At 36.0% G+C, this 16,028-nt stretch overlaps 2 protein-coding genes across 3 annotated transcripts; one reads left to right on the top strand and one right to left on the bottom strand.

The window, feature by feature from the left end:
* Nucleotides 1-2,137: 2,137 nt before the first annotated feature.
* Nucleotides 2,138-5,603, bottom strand: LOC128217305 (uncharacterized). The gene is made up of 2 exons (XM_052924356.1): nucleotides 5,473-5,603; nucleotides 2,138-4,391 (listed from the first exon to the last, which is right to left on the bottom strand). The coding sequence occupies exon 2, from the start codon at nucleotides 3,965-3,967 to the stop codon at nucleotides 3,476-3,478; it is 492 nt and encodes a 163-aa protein (XP_052780316.1). The 5' UTR covers nucleotides 3,968-4,391; nucleotides 5,473-5,603; the 3' UTR covers nucleotides 2,138-3,475.
* Nucleotides 5,604-13,202: 7,599 nt separating this feature from the next.
* Nucleotides 13,203-15,550, top strand: LOC128216914 (uncharacterized). Of its 2 annotated transcripts, none has more exons than XM_052923625.1 (4): nucleotides 13,203-13,357; nucleotides 13,591-13,800; nucleotides 14,832-14,897; nucleotides 15,309-15,550. In XM_052923625.1, the coding sequence occupies exons 2-4, from the start codon at nucleotides 13,621-13,623 to the stop codon at nucleotides 15,402-15,404; spliced, it is 342 nt and encodes a 113-aa protein (XP_052779585.1). In that variant the 5' UTR covers nucleotides 13,203-13,357; nucleotides 13,591-13,620; the 3' UTR covers nucleotides 15,405-15,550. The 2 variants fall into 2 exon arrangements, with proteins under 2 accessions (XP_052779585.1, XP_052779586.1); XM_052923626.1 differs by lacking the exon at nucleotides 13,203-13,357 and adding an exon at nucleotides 13,383-13,463.
* The last annotated feature ends 478 nt before the right edge of the window (nucleotides 15,551-16,028 follow it).

The raw sequence follows: 16,028 nt of genomic DNA, 5'->3' as shown, positions 1-16,028 counted from the left end.
CTTTGTGTACAATAAACAGTTGGGGGGGGGGGGGGTCACTTATAGAAGGATTAAACTAGGCCTTTAAGACATAAAAGAAACTTAGTACATTTACACATGGTCACACTGACTGGAATGTTTGTTCAGTAATACCTTTGTCAACTAAGAAAAAACAGACTGGTGTTAGGACAAACTTGTAATGATCTTGTAATACCATTGGCAGAAGCCAAAAAACATTCTACCAGGGTTGCCTAGCAACCATGAAAAATCAGGGAAATTTCATGCGCTTTTGTCAGTAAAAGTTTATTTGTGGTTACCTTTGGTAAACTTTCTTTAAACTGTTGCTGAGTAGAGATGTTTCTTAATTGCAAGAAAATATATTTAGTGTGTATTTAAAATGTGCAATATCAATTTGTTCCATATATTGCTTCATTGCTTTATTGGCTGTGTATATACTAGTGTTGTGGACTCCATATTACAATGTGCAGATTGTTCAGAACCTCCTTAAAGTTAACAACATTGTTAACATCATTGTTGTTAACTTGCAATTCAATTCAATTCAATTCAACTTTCAAAACTTGTTAACTTTAACATTCTTATTGATGAAAACAATGATGACTTGCAAGATGACTTGAGTATTGTTTTGTTGATGTAAAGTGTATTTTTGGAAAAAAAAAATAGAATAGAAAACAGATTTTCCGTTGCTTTGATTAATATGTCATTTCTAAAAGACAAGGATTTATTTGAAGTCAGCAATACATTTTCCAACAACTTAAGCTCTGAAATATTGAACCATATTTGTTTAAAGCCCTTTTTAAAAAGCTTATATGTATTGATTGAGTGGGGTTTATCAGTATATAATAGTATACCTTAACATCTTACGGACTAATCGTTATCAAATCGCTCAAATGAAACCGTTATTATTTGCATGTTTTGTTTGTAATGCAATTACGTTTTATTTGTTTTTGTTTATTTCCCTGTGTTTCTACTGTTTATGTATATATATTGACGTGTTGTAAATAGAAAGTATTGCCTACGCCATTTAACCTTTACTTTGTAAAGTTTTATAGGGACAACCATGGGGGGGGGGGTATTGTGTTGCATTTTGAAAAAAGTAACTGTATCAATACCAGCCCTCATCAGAATATTAAATAATGTATAATGTTCACTAATACTGCAGAAAACGGTGTCCTGCTTTTTGCAAAAGGGTTAGTAACACAATTGAAAATTGACAATGAGTTTTAGCTTAAGTCAATTCTAATGTGTACATGTCTGCTGCTGTTCAGTGAATTTATATGCAAGTGATTAAAATGGCTTAGTTTGAATACATTTTGAAACATAATACCCAGTATGATGTATGGTAGTGAGACCACTTATATGTGTTTGCTATCCTGTTTCAAGAAGTCAATGTTTACAGAACAGAATGCAGAACAGAACAGAGCAGCTATTGACTTACACTATACACAGTTTCTTGTCATTGTAACCGTATTATATGAATTATTTACCTCAGTTATTTCTCGGAGAAAATATAACAAGTTGTTACAATGACCTTGGTGTGCGTGGTGTATAAAAAGCTTAAACCTTTTGAAGATATTCGCATGAAACTTGGTATACATGGTTACATTGACTATACCTACATGTGTAGCAATTTACATAATAGTGGATTTAATACTTGTAGTTATCCCCCTTTGTAAAAAAGGAAGTAAAAAGGTGGGCGTTGACATCCACTTTCAGTGCTCATGTTTATAAAACAACTTTACTGTTTACAGAAAATGACATTTTTAGTTGAATGTATTCTTATGCAGTGAGTCCTATAAAGGTCACATGCGATGTGATATCTAGTCAGGTTATTACTAAAACATAGGTCACTGTACCACCGTATTGTCCACTTGCTAATTTGTCGTTTTCAATTGTTTAAAGTATATTTCTATTAATCTAAATGTTAATTATTACTTTTTTCACAATAAACCATAGTTTCAGTTTTCGTAAGTGCCTTTATAGCCTATACACATGCTGTATACGAAATTAGTGAAACAAAGTTTTTTTTAGTTATTAAGAATGTTTATAACCACCAAAACCTGCAGATTAATAATTCTTAAAAGCGAGAATGGAAGTGTACGTTTAGGCGGCCTGCGTTTTAGTGATAGCCATCTAGTCAAATATATTGAATGATATTTAGTCGAGTCTAATGAGCAACCCTTTGTTTACCATAGCCATTGCATAACAATAACGTTTAAAAGTAGCATAGAAACTTGAGTACTGTTAAATGTGAACTATTTACAGTTTTATAAAAATGAAAAAATAGAACGTTTTGTTGTTCATTTCACATTTTACACTACACACATGCTATTGTTCAGATTGTTAAAATATGTGATTTAGATGGAGAAAAAAGACATATTTTATATAAACATATATATCCAATGCATAAATGGATAATACACTGGAGATAAGCCAAGAAGCTAGGGCCGGTATTCATAAAACAACTTGAGTCAGTTCCTAACTTTGTCAGTGTAGCTTGCCTTGTCGAAGAATACAGAGGCTTTAAAACTCGTCCCGGCGTCGGCGTCAAAATAAAGTTTTAGGGCAAGTTTGCATTTTTACTTATAACTCCCAATATCCTCTATCCCCTCTTTCTTCTCAAGCAGTTGGGTTATCTTGCTGGTCGGCGTGTCCAACAGGATGTTTTAAATGCCCCCTCCGCACACCAGCAGCTAGTAGTCCCCCGCAAGTGTCGTGCCATATGTATATCTCAGCATCGGGTCCTGGAAGGTCTTGAGCACCTTAGTGGGATTCTCAATTTGGTTGTGTTGCTGTAGTCCCAGTCTGAGATGTATATGGCCAGAGTGTGGCTCTCTCTGGTCACTGTCCGCCCGGTTAGCTCAATCGGTAGAGCTTTGGACTCTGAATCGGACAACCCGGGTTCGATTCCCGTGCGAACCAGGTCACTTCTGTTGTGATGGTTATGAAATCCTTTCTATGACCATTCGCACTGTACCACTGCCCCTGGCATGTACAGAAGTTGTCAGTTACTTGCAGACACCAGGGATCCTGAAACAAACGTTTTCCACTGCGGTCTTCGTCCACACTGTTTTACACCTTTCCATTCATGTCCATCAACCTAACATGAGTAGAATTACACTATCAAGTTGTCATCATATTCACGACATTCTACATCTACTTGAACAACATCCTGTAGTGTGACTTTTCCCTTTGTGGATACAAACTGTATAATCCGACGTCCAGGCAGCGTGATGGCTGCCCTGTCCCCGGGCAGGAGGCAAAGGTCCCATGGCAGACCTGGCAGTTCAACTTTGGACACCGCCTTATTGTTCTGGATGTCAACCAACTTCACTGAGCGATTGTGGCAATTAGCCTGTAGGATCATGTCCCCGGGAAGGTGGCAAGACTGGTCAGGCAGCAGCTACTAATGTTGTTGAAGTGTTGTTACATGTACATATCCCAAAGAACTTATTTGTGATTTAAATGCTTTGTGTTACTAACCTGGCCCCTGAAGTTGTTTCTGCTGGTCTGCCAATTCTGACGCTTCCTGGTCCACTCTGCCAATTGCTGTGCATGAGGCCAGCATCTGTTCTGTGGCGGGGTCTCTGCTGAACTTGAAGTATGGAACCCTATTTTTTCCCCTGATGTCCCCAAGGGCTGACTGTAGATCGACTAACTCCTTGATCGCTCTTGTTCCAGATATGAACAGCTGGTTGTTGTTGACCTCCTGGGCTTGTAATTCGGCCTTGAGCTTCTCAGTGGCAGCTTTTATGTCTTGGCAATTTGAGTTCAGTTCTATTAACAGGTTTTGTGACTTAAGTTTCTTCTGCTCAATTTCTTCAAGTAACTCTTTTTCCCTTTTATCCAGGTATTGGTTGATTTCATTCCTGAACTTTCGAAGTTCATTTATATTGGTCAGCCTTTCTTCATCGACAAATTTCATTCTCGCCTGTATGTCGTGCGAAAGGCTGTCGATATCAATGGTCATCAGGACTAGTCCTGCCTTCAGACTGGTGTATTCTGCGCCCTCCTTGTATCGTTTGCAACTTGAGAAATCCTTTCAATAGTGCATGAGCTGTGTACTTTCTCTGCCAAGCAGTCTCCACAAAGAAGTGCCTCATTGGGACAGTAGTATTTTATGAGCTCTTTGGTATGGCACTGACATGTTTCTGTAAAATGGTCATTCTCACTCTCTACTTGAAATGAAGAAGGCATGTTACTCTTGTCCTGGAGAGCGTGGCCTTTTGTAAGCTTCATGTTCCTGTGTACTCGGGCACAGTTGAAACAAAGGAACTCCATGCAGACCGTACAGAAGGCATCCGGAGGGATGTTCTTGCCATCGTTCGCACATGGCTGGCAGTAGGTGTGGTCAGAGACTGATCCTGTTTCCTGTGGTGCCTTTTTTCCTGAGACTGCATCCATCCGGAGTCGAAAAACATAATTTGATTGTCAAATAGACTTATCCATCAACTATTGGTAGTTTATAAAAGTGCCAATTTGTATTGAATATTCATCAACCTGCCGTAAAAGTGTTCAATAGTTTTCATAAAACTGTTTATCACCACTTCAGTATTTAATATAAATTCTTATTTACATTTAGTTATATATAAGTTCTATACACTAAAGCATACAATACGAAAATATTTTTATTTTGATAAAATCTATCTGGCTATATTATATTTAGTTTTCAAATTCCTGATGAATATGTGGGAGGTATAGGGTCAGATGGTCCTCAGAAGGTCCTTTTTTTCTTACAAAATATTTACTGCATATGTTTGTCCAATTTTTAGTTCAGCGACTGTGGAATCTTCTCGACTACACCCATATATTCAGCTTTTGCGCTTAAATTCCATTTGTTTCAGGTTAAGGGAAACGTACGAAGAAAACATATTCATTTTTTTTTGTCATAACATAGTGTTGTTTTGTTAAAGGCAAAGGCTCTAAGTCCATACCCAATTCAATGCAAATATATAAGAAACAAAGGCAGGTCGTACAAAGTTTGTCCTACCGTTTACAGTTGCTATGGACTGCGCATAACAATAAATCTCATTTAAGCATGTTGGCTAATTAGAAATTCTCCTACAGAAGTTGAGAATTGCCTATACAGTACATATACACTTGATTTCTCAAGTTGTTTTTGGTTTATGCCTCCCCCTCCTCCCAATTAATTAAACAATCGACCATGGTTGTAAATTAAGTGGATAAAATGTGCATACTTCACACAAGAATGGACCATTCTAAACTTAAGTCAGCCAAAACATTCCTTTGAGTGAAACAAACACCAAAATTTCGAATGTTTGGAGCCTATGTATTCGTGTCTGTGGGAGATTGGCGGCCCCAATTAAATTTGGTTTCGGTGGCGACATGGAAACATTAACATATGTCCAAATGACAAAACCATATTTCTCAACGCCCGTTATTGTGGCATTAAGGCCCCTACCCCAAGCGCACTCTAACTTTAAATCCCCCAGAAAAATACTATTTTATACTTACTTTTGTTTACGCTTGAAAGCAAGTCCTTTCCGATCGTCACTCTAACATCTTAAGTACACAACTCATTTCTTTAAAATGTGATTGTCGTTTGTAATTCAATATTTGCTGTTTGGAGAGAGAGAAAGTCAATGTATTTTATATGACTTCCAAAACGAAAGTAGCGAGTAACATTATGAAATAAGGGAGTTAATCATGGGTGGTATTAAAACCCGGAATGCGTTATAAATGGTTGAAAGACTGCCCGGACCGGACTCGATCCCGGACAAATCACAAATACGCATTTCTCTATTTTATAGGTATTTCATTTAATAATATTTAATTTTGTTATCTTTGTATTAGATCGCAATATATTTCATTATGTCATGTTATTTATGGTTATATTTAAAACAACAAACAAGAGTTAACAGCTTATTACATAGTATAATTAAATACATAAAACATAAGTTGCATATTATTCTTGAAACTGTTAGATACTGGATAGACACAGTGTGAAGAATATACTCACTAAAAGAAACCCATGCAGAGAAGGGTACACCAAAAATAACTGAAATAAATGTAAAAGTAAAACATTAAGCAATTACACATTTGGCGCAATTAACTTATATGCCTTACTATATTTCACGAAACCACTACATTAAGTAATAATTGTTTGAATTTATCTCTTTTGTTCATTACTCATTTTTTAATCATTATTTGAAACCGATATTTGATTGGTAATAAGTAAACACGAAACAGACGACATTTAATTGTTGCATAACTTCGAAACGTACATTCGGAGCTCCTCGGCCATTTTTATCTTAAACAACCTCGGATGTATGCCGGTACATCAGTTGAAGTAGTTCGTATTTTTTTAATTATATCCTTTATTAAATGTAGTGTTTTAGTTTGTATTTAGTGATCTAAGTTTAAATTGATTGCCAATGAGGTGTATAACTGCAAACATAATTAAGATTCCAAAAGGTTAAGTCATGGAATTTAACTGCTAAATAAAATTACTACTGCAGCGGACTTAAACGTACCACTTTTTGAGTATAAAAACCGTCCAAATACATCCGATAAAAACGGCCGAGGAGTTCCGAATGCAAAACTTATTGTTTATATATTGCATTCAATTCATAACTGCACTTTACAACACAAAACATGTTGTCACATTTTAATACACCTTCCAGATCGGCAATTCTTTTCTAATCGTCTTTCTCTTGACAAGGCTTTCAACCTGATAAATCCACAGAGACTTGAAAGTAATATGATGCAGATCCAAACAGCTGCCACTGGCTTACTTTAAATAGTTGCCTGTCACGCCTCAGTTGGGTAAAATCAGTCTTGGCCCTGAAAATAAAAAAAATACAACTTCTTATGGGCTGCTTATTATAGTGTAATCGGTTTCGTAGAGCTTATATGGATCGCTCTTATATAAACTTTCCTCAAGCTACTTTGTGTTATGATTGAAACAAATGATTCGAAAAATGATTGGCAAGATAAAACATAATCAACCCAAATAATCAGGGTTCAAAGATTACTCATTGGTTTATATATATCAAGTTCAATCACTTTAATATTGAATGGCCTTCTCTTACGGGAGCTTGTTATTTGGCGATGCAAAATACCTGAACCTTTGTCAGCCCACAGATCGCAATGCCCTGTGGCCAACACAGATGCCAGGTATGATGCTAGAGTTTTCAAGCCACCAGCTCCGTTATCCAGACTAGATTGCAATGCTCTATGTATCTGGCTACTTGAACTGAAACGCTAGATAGCCCTATATATGTCAAGTTTCTAATGCCCACAGATCGCGATGCTCTGTGTTCAATGCTAAATAGCGTGTTCAATGCTAAACAGCCAGAAGGTCAAGAACCTAAGTATTTGCCTTCAAAAGACGATTTCCTGTTGACTGATTGATGTTACCTCGACGGCGGTCAAACACATAATGAATCGTTGTTGTTGTTGTTTCGCCCACTATATGTATATATGTGAACTCACCACTTTGTTGTCGATGCCCGACTATTGCCTCACTATTTGTCGATGCCCGACTATTGCCTCACTATTTAGTAATTGAAACTTCTTCATGACCTGAGAGTGCGTTGACATTATTTGTTTTCCCTACACGTTTTTTAAATGTTCATGTACATATATATAGAAAGTAACTATGCTTATCATTTTTTTTTATTTATATATTTATTGTTTTTATTTATTTATTTGTATTTGTTTTAATTCAGCCCGCGCCCGAAATGTTTTCATCATAATATGTATGTGCGGGATAAAAATACATAGTATACATTCTAAACACAGGCATGATGCCCCTGGTCAAGTGTTGTTGTTTTTTTTCCTTTTTTATCAGGGGGTCGTAACAATATATATTTTCAAAAATTAAATATCTCTAAATGAATGAATTAGGGCTATGGTCAAAAACTATTTTTCCTAACAATGAACCTGGACCAGAAGCGTTATAGGACAACACCATCACCTAGCATTGCATGTAATATCATCTTGGACTTCTAATAGTACTATGGATGTAACGGTTTAAATTAGTGGAACTGTTATCTCATAATGTCTCTATACAGTTTATACCGATATTGGTATTCTTTCTTGACTACTTCGGCCGCAAAATAATTTGGTTGCGTTTTAGTTTATGGTGACTTGCATTTAATCATGTATCGTTAAATCGATGTATATCATCATACTCCTTAATACCTCCTCCTTTCATGTGAAAACGAAAGAAGAAAAGAAAGGAAATGTTTGTCACCATAATGTAGATTTTGAAAATCATTAAAATAATGTATAGCTACTAAAAGTAGTAGAGATCCAAATTATACGCGTTCATCTTAAGTTATATATAAACCTTTGTTTATGTTTTTTTTCATCTGGTTTCAGCTCATCACCATAGTGAATAAAAAAAATAAATAATAACAACATCCAAGCTAAAAACAAGTTCTAGTTATTATTATTTAAAAACCTGTTCAAAATAAGTAGTGAGAGAATTTTTGGAAACATTCTGGACTGACATCAGGGGTTTGAAGGGATCACTTGTAGATTCCTTTTCTTTGGCTTCACCAGCGTTCGATTTAAATATTTTAAGTGACTGGTTGAAGCTGGGAATGCTCCGTTCTAGCTTGTAGCGTTATGATCGAGCGTTTGTGCACCTAAAGACCACAAAATTATACTCATTTATAATAGCTCAATCCTAAATCAAAGGAGTGTGGGTATTACAAGTGGCGATCATTGTGTGGTCTAGTTATACCACACAATGACAGTCGATCTGAATTGAAGTCCTGTGTGATAAAGCTATACTGTATCTGGCCAATTCTAAAATATATTTTTATATATTAAAACTGTGAATAATGTTTGGTACAAGAAAAAACTTAAACCAAAAATGTGCATATGTGGCATATTTAAACAACACAGGCCGATATAGTTTATGAATATAAGTATATATATATAATTTAATATAAATATGCATAGTATTACCAATGATACAGACATCAGCCTAGATGAACCGAACATTCTTCATCGGTTGACACATAAATAGTGTGTTATTTTGCCTCGACAATGCTGAGGCGATTGCATCGCTTACAGAGAAAGATAGCCTCGTCAACGTCAGAACTTGATCGAACCCCTCCGAATAATTCCCTGCACCGTTCAATGGGTATTTTTTCTCTGCACCATTGATAATAATAATTGAAAATATGGCATAGTTTGTTGAATAGATTTCAAGACATGTGAAAAAATAAATTGGACCATAAATTTTGTTATATATACAGATGTCTCAAACATCCAATATACCTATACATTATGTTAGTGATTTCAATAACACTATTAATGTGTGTTGTTATGTTTGCTGAACATCACGAAAGAAAATCAGGCAAAAACTGTATTGAACTAATGTAATTATGGTATGAGTTGTATTCAAGTTGTTTTTATACATTCTACCATTGCCCTGCATTAGGCTGTTGTTGAGCTCCGTGAGCAAGTGGTCGAGGAACCGGAACGTACATGTTGACCTTCCAAAACTCGGAAATGGTATGTGCTGGGGCATAGGCGGGGTTTTGCGGATGCCCAACAATCCTGGCTATGGACGGCTCAACACCCAAATCGGCGACAATTTTCATCTGCATGTCCTCGTATGGCAATGTTCTTTTTACCACAGAATAATATCGTGTCAACGTGTCCGTTCAGGATGATGCGGACTTTTTTTATAAGAATTTTGTATTGTGTGAACACTTCTCCCCTTTCATTTCCGCACAGAAGTTGTCGGTACCTATTTTCTGGTTTGCATGATAAACAGAAGCTTCATGTCTTTCAAATATAGACCGGGTTTTTCATCTTGGGTCCTGGTCACAAAACAAGAAACACGGTCACAGTAAACCCCATCAGATGAGACGCAGTATATAAGCATTGACTTAGGAACTTAGGTTGAAGTTTTAAGGCACATTGTGTCCGGTTAAAGTTGAAGGGCAAGTTGGGATTTTCACTAATAACATATATACCCTTCTTTCGATTGACTTAATACATCACACATATGGTAACGGTCATCACACAATTCGGTTACATAAATCCATATTAACCCTTAATTTAAATTATGGCCCTTAATTTTTATCAACTAGGTTTTCACATAGTGTAACCTGGTTATAAGAATGGCATACGTTGTTGTATGGGTGGCTGGTTCGTCAAACTTACCTATGAAACTTAATGATTTTAGATAGAGTTGAGTTGACTTAACTTGGTACTTTGTCTATAAGAAAAAATAAGGATCCCTTTCATTGGATTGCGTATCGGGTCCATAGGGTCAAGGGTCGGGTCACTGTTACTAAAATTAGAAAAAACGGTTGAAACTGAATTACTTAAGTTAGGGTTGACATATCTTGTCTAAACTTAAGTATGTAAAGAGAGTTTATGGATACTTTTAATGATATTGCGTTTGGGGCCCCTCGGGTAATGGTTATTGTTACTAAAACAGACGAATTGTTGAAACTGTATGTTTTTATTTAGGGTCGACATATCTTGACTAAACATGTTATATAGGAAATGTTTATGGAGACCTTTCATTGGATTGCGTATCGGGTCCATAGGGTCAAGGTCATAGTCACTGTTACTAAAAATAGGAAAACGATTGAAATTGAATAAATTTAGTTAGGGTTAACATATGTTGACCAAACTTGGTATGTAGGAATAATTTATAGATGACTTCCAAGGGGTTGAATTAAGAGCCCCTAAGGTCAAGGCAAAGGTAAGTGTAACTAAAATTAGAGAAAAACAGTTGAAACTGAATCGCACAATGAAAGCTGAAATTCTTCTGTCAATCATTTCAACCTGGTTTCGTCGCATTGCGGTTTTTCTGGTTTATTTGTTTTGCTTTTGAATGACATACGCCGTTGTTGGGGAGGGCCGGCATGAGGGCGGCGTCAAACTCACCTATGATATCCATTAGTTATAACTGAATCTCACATCGACGGCTGAAGTTCTTCTATTAATATACTCACGTATAACTTGTGTCCTTCTATGACCTCATATACTCACGTTTAACTTGTGTCCCTCATTGGACTCTTATACTCACGTATAACGTGTGTCCCTCTTTGGACTCTTATACTCACGTATAACTTGTGTCCCTCTTTGGACTCTTATACTCACGTATAACTTGTGTCCCTTTTTGGACTCTTATACTCACGTATAACTTGTGTCCCTCTTTGGACTCTTATACTCACGTATAACTTGTGTCCCTCTTTGGCCTCTTATACTCACGTATAACTTGTGTCCCTCTTTGGACTCTTATGCTCACGTATAACGTGTGTCCCTCTTTGGACTCTTATGCTCACGTATAACTTGTGTCCCTCTTTGGACTCTTATACTCACGTATAACTTGTGTCCCTCTTTGGCCTCTTATACTCACGTATAACTTGTGTCCCTCTTTGGCCTCTTATACTCACGTATAACTTGTGTCCCTCTTTGGCCTCTTATACTCACGTATAACTTGTGTCCCTCTTTGGCCTCTTATACTCACGTATAACTTGTGTCCCTCTTTGGCCTCTTATACTCACGTATAACTTGAATCCCTCTTTGGCCTCTTATACTCACGTACAACTTGAATCCCTCTTTGGCCTCTTATACTCACGTATAACTTGAATCCCTCTTTGACCTCTTATACTCACGTATAACTTGAATCCCTCTTTAACCTCTTATACTCACGTACAACTTGAATCCCTCTTTGACCTCTTATACTCACGTATAACTTGTGTCCCTCTTTGGCCTCTTATACTCACGTATAACTTGTGTCCCTCTTTGGCCTCTTATACTCACGTATAACTTGTGTCCCTCTTTGGCCTCTTATACTCACGTTTAACTTGTGTCCCTCTTTGGACTCTTATACTCACGTATAACTTGAATCCCTCTTTGGCCTCTTATACTCACGTATAACTTGAATCCCTCTTTGGCCTCTTATACTCACGTATAACTTGAATCCTCTTTGGCCTTTAAATACACTTCTGGGTATTCCGGTTTCCCCCGCAACATTAGACCTCACTCACGTAACATCTTGTCACATCGAGCCAACGCCAGCAATCCATTTAATGTTGTTACGACTTGTTTGCCAGTCTTTGTTAATCTGATTAAGCATCAATACCAGCGAACAGTGAGTAAATTATACGGTTTATTTATGTGTCCGTCATATGATTGTAATGCCGCAAAAAATATTTTATTAATTATTGCAAGCTTAAAAGTTAGCGTGCCCTTCGCGTATTTTGGTGTTGTTTTTGTATTTTGACGGTTTTCAAGACAGCTAGACCAATTTTAATATTTGAAAAGGACAACGTTCAGGCATGGCAGATACAATTATTTAGTTGTAGTGTTTTAACGTGTATTATGTATTACTAGGTTGTTTTTTTATGCAAAATGGCCGAGATGTTCCCAATGATATATTAAAAGTTAGATAAATGGCATGATGATCGGTATTCACACGGGATTGTAAACCCAAAGACAAAGCCACCGCATCCAGCACTGCGGGCTCACCTTAAAGATACAAACACGGCCAATTTGCCTGGCTATCCCCGGTATACCCCCGGACCTTGGGGCGGGGTCGTGGTTACAATTAACTGGTGCATTTACCCCCTTGCACTATATATACTCAATAACGGATTGCATAACAAGATAATCTAATGTCTCACAAGCAAAATGTACAAACGATTTACATTAAAAAGTATTGCGGTTGTACTTGTTGTTTCATCTGTTAAAAACACAGTCCGAACTGCTACTAAGCGGCGTCATACGTCATTCGTATTTGTACAGCAAGTTTAAACCATTGACGAATTCTATATTTTAAATTGCATTTCTTTAAATCTGAAGAAGCATCATTATGCATGCAAACACTGTTGTTGTTTTCTTACCAATTGTTCCAATTGTTATTTAATTTTGGCAGGTGTTTTAGTATGCTATAGAGAGAGGTTACGAAAAACTATTAATTTTGTAGGGGTACTAAAGTATTTGTTGACTACTTTTTGTGCACACGTCATCCAGTTCGGCTACATTTTATAAGTTTTGAATGACATATACGATAATATCGATTTGAAAGCGCAATATCGCAAAGGACGTTTAAACTCACCTACAACTGTACTCGTACAGGTAGCTACAAGCATATAACAAAAATATAGTGTCTCACAACAACTCTGTTTACTTTTCGCAGTAAACGTAAACTCAAAATAGGATCTTTAAAATATGCGAATATATGTATGGGGGTGTCTTTGTTTTGTTATTTATATGTCTGCAGTTCTCGGTAACCTCCTCCTCATTCAGCCTTCTAAATAACTGTTGTCTCCATGTGTTGTATATAAGCTGAACGTTCACATGCGTCTCGTATTGTCGTGAAATCATTTTGTTTGCAAAAGGACGTTTTAATTATGTAAGAATTATTGTTGTTGTTTTTTTGTTTTAATTTTCACCGTTTGCTGACTTATACCTTATATTGATCATTATAAGTATGATCATTATATGTATGATCATTATAAGTATGATCATTTTATTATTATTATTATTATTATTATTATTATTATTATTATTATTATTATTACAATTTTTATTATTATAATTATTTATTATTGTTATCATTATTAATTCTCATTTATGTTTTATTAGTTTGACAGATCACCGGTGAATCCAACTAAAATGCGGTCAATAATCTGTGTATTTGTCATGCTCGTAATGGCTGGACATTCGTTGGCACAGTTTGGAGGTCTGACAGAGGCTAATACCAACGATGAAAATATCCAGAGAATAGCTGGAGAAGCAGTTTCTCAAATGGGTAGCCAGTATTCGTTGATCACGGTCACAAGAGCACAAACGCAGGTAAATGTTGTTGTTTTTGCTTTAATTCGATATCAGGAATAAAGAAAATGAATTCAAAAGGGTGGATATATACAACTGATTTGAAGGTTGGAAACTTTCAATTGGTCTGACGTTTGGAATGCTTGAAGTGGTTGTTTATGCTTATATTCCTAAAATTTCATACGGGAGTGGACACGCAACCCCTCTCAGTCACACAATCTTAGGTATTTACACTAAATAAAGTGATAACTTAACACAATAATAACTCGCTCTTGTTAAAATTTTAGGGTCGGTTCTTATTCACCATGCGTTCATGCCGTTTGAACCCCCGGAAGCGATTTTGCAAATGCATGAAGCGCGCTAGCGCTTCTTGGAGAATATGCAAAATCGCGGCTGAGCTTTCATACTGCATAAACGCACGAAAATAATTTGCGCGTATATCAAGAAAATAATCAAGATCTTAATTTCGGGTTTTACATACGATATGCATAGCCCGGGTGTTTCTAGCGAATATCCGCTACAGAGGCCACGAAAGGTCGACCAGTACGCAAATTTTATCGGACATAAACTTAAGTGCGAATGTAAATAGTTAAAAATGATACAGGTACGGCCCTGTCGTTCCTTCGTAATGTTGACGTTGTTAATACTGTTACCCATAGTTACAGACCTAGTCCTTAAAACGAAAGAGGACTAGAAATTGTTTGAAATAAGAAACGGTTGTCTTCTTGTTTATTTCCTTGATAAAGCCAAAAACTTGCATATACATTTTCGTACGTTACTCTCGCGTCAAGATATTTTAGACAAAGGACAGTTGTTGACCAAAAAACGAGTTAATGACGTATTGTTTTCAGCCTGTTGTTTGTTTTTTGAGATGACTTATCGCAGATACTAAAGATAATCTCAAAAACAAATAATGTAGTTTAGTTGTTTTTTAGCCGTTTTTCTTGTGATTGTAGCTGATGTTTGTATAAGTAAACTTTGTCGTTTTTTTATTTATATGTGCATATTATTTTGTTAAATCCTACTGTTCCTACTGTTGTCTTTGATTTCAGGTTGTTGCGGGCACAATGTATCACCTTGATTTAGATGTTAACAACAGCACAGGCCCAAATCCTGAGGTAAGAGTAAGAAGGTCTTATACCTTTTGTCCTTTAAAGACATTTTGCATCAAAACACATTTTGTATTGTGTGTAATACTTGTTATTTGCAATATGTTATTTTTTCTATATCGCCATTTTTTTATTCCTTTGTAAAATTTTTAATTGTTAATCATTTATGTAAGTTATGGATACGATTACTAATCCAAACCCAAACGGTGTTCCGGGCTATAAAAGAGACAATACAGGATTAAAGCTTTTATTCAACATGGAATCAATCAAAATCAACATCATTTGATACAACTTTTATTTATGTCAATTTTCAACAACGACTGTGACTTCCCAATCGTCAAGCGTCGTTAAGAACTATATAAGGCAGGTTTATTGATGTTAATATATCATGATGTTAAAAATGTCTAGGGTTTTTTGCAGGATGTGGTGAATTTGTCATGTGCAGTCAAGATGCATGAAGTTGTGTGGTTAGATACGTTGGATCTCGAGACGTTCACGTGTAATGAACGTATTTAAATATTTCAAATGATGACAGATAATTTTATTCAACCTTTATCGATCAGTTAAAATTTCCATTTCTAATGACGTTAAGATGTAGCGTTGGAACTTGAGCAATGTTTATTGTGAACAATTTACAGTTTTATAAAAGTAATTAATATGAATTTATTAAGTTGTGTTGTTAATTTTACATTATGCACATACTAATGTTAAGTTTGTTGTATGAAAATAGACATATTAAGTCGAGACAGTTGAAAGATCGTTGGTAACTCGATATATGGAAATATATCCCTTGCATACTTTGATAATACACCGGAGACAACCCAGTAGCCGAGACCGGTATTCATTGAACAGCTTAAGTCAGTCTTACTTTGTTATTTTCCTCGTTCAAGTATCTCACTTCTTCTTTTAGTTAAAAGGAAAACAACTTTTTTGTTTAAGCTGGGAAACATAATTGTCAAAAAAGACATTCAATATTCAATTCTTGCGACAAGATCAGTTGTAAATGTAGTGTTAAATGCTACAAACATTTATGTTTAAACCATCTATAATGTGAATAGCTAGATCAATGAACTATCAAGTGACCACCTTAAAGTAGTTCGTGAAAAGCAAGAGATCTCAAACTGTTCCAACAAGAGCAAA

This window comes from Mya arenaria, chromosome 14 (genome assembly GCF_026914265.1).
Source record: "Mya arenaria isolate MELC-2E11 chromosome 14, ASM2691426v1".
NCBI lineage: Eukaryota > Metazoa > Mollusca > Bivalvia > Myida > Myidae > Mya > Mya arenaria.
This window is presented reverse-complemented; position numbering and strand designations above follow the sequence as displayed.

Bases quoted from the DNA above. Each gene is read 5' to 3' on its own strand.
- LOC128217305 (XM_052924356.1), bottom strand. From the start codon at position 3,967: ATGACCATTGATATCGACAGCCTTTCGCACGACATACAGGCGAGAATG.
- LOC128216914 (XM_052923625.1), top strand. From the start codon at position 13,621: ATGCGGTCAATAATCTGTGTATTTGTCATGCTCGTAATGGCTGGACAT. The intron at 13,801-14,831 runs GTAAATGTTGTT...CTTTGATTTCAG, and splicing joins TCACAAGAGCACAAACGCAG to GTTGTTGCGGGCACAATGTA. The intron at 14,898-15,308 runs GTAAGAGTAAGA...GGTTTTTTGCAG, and splicing joins GCACAGGCCCAAATCCTGAG to GATGTGGTGAATTTGTCATG.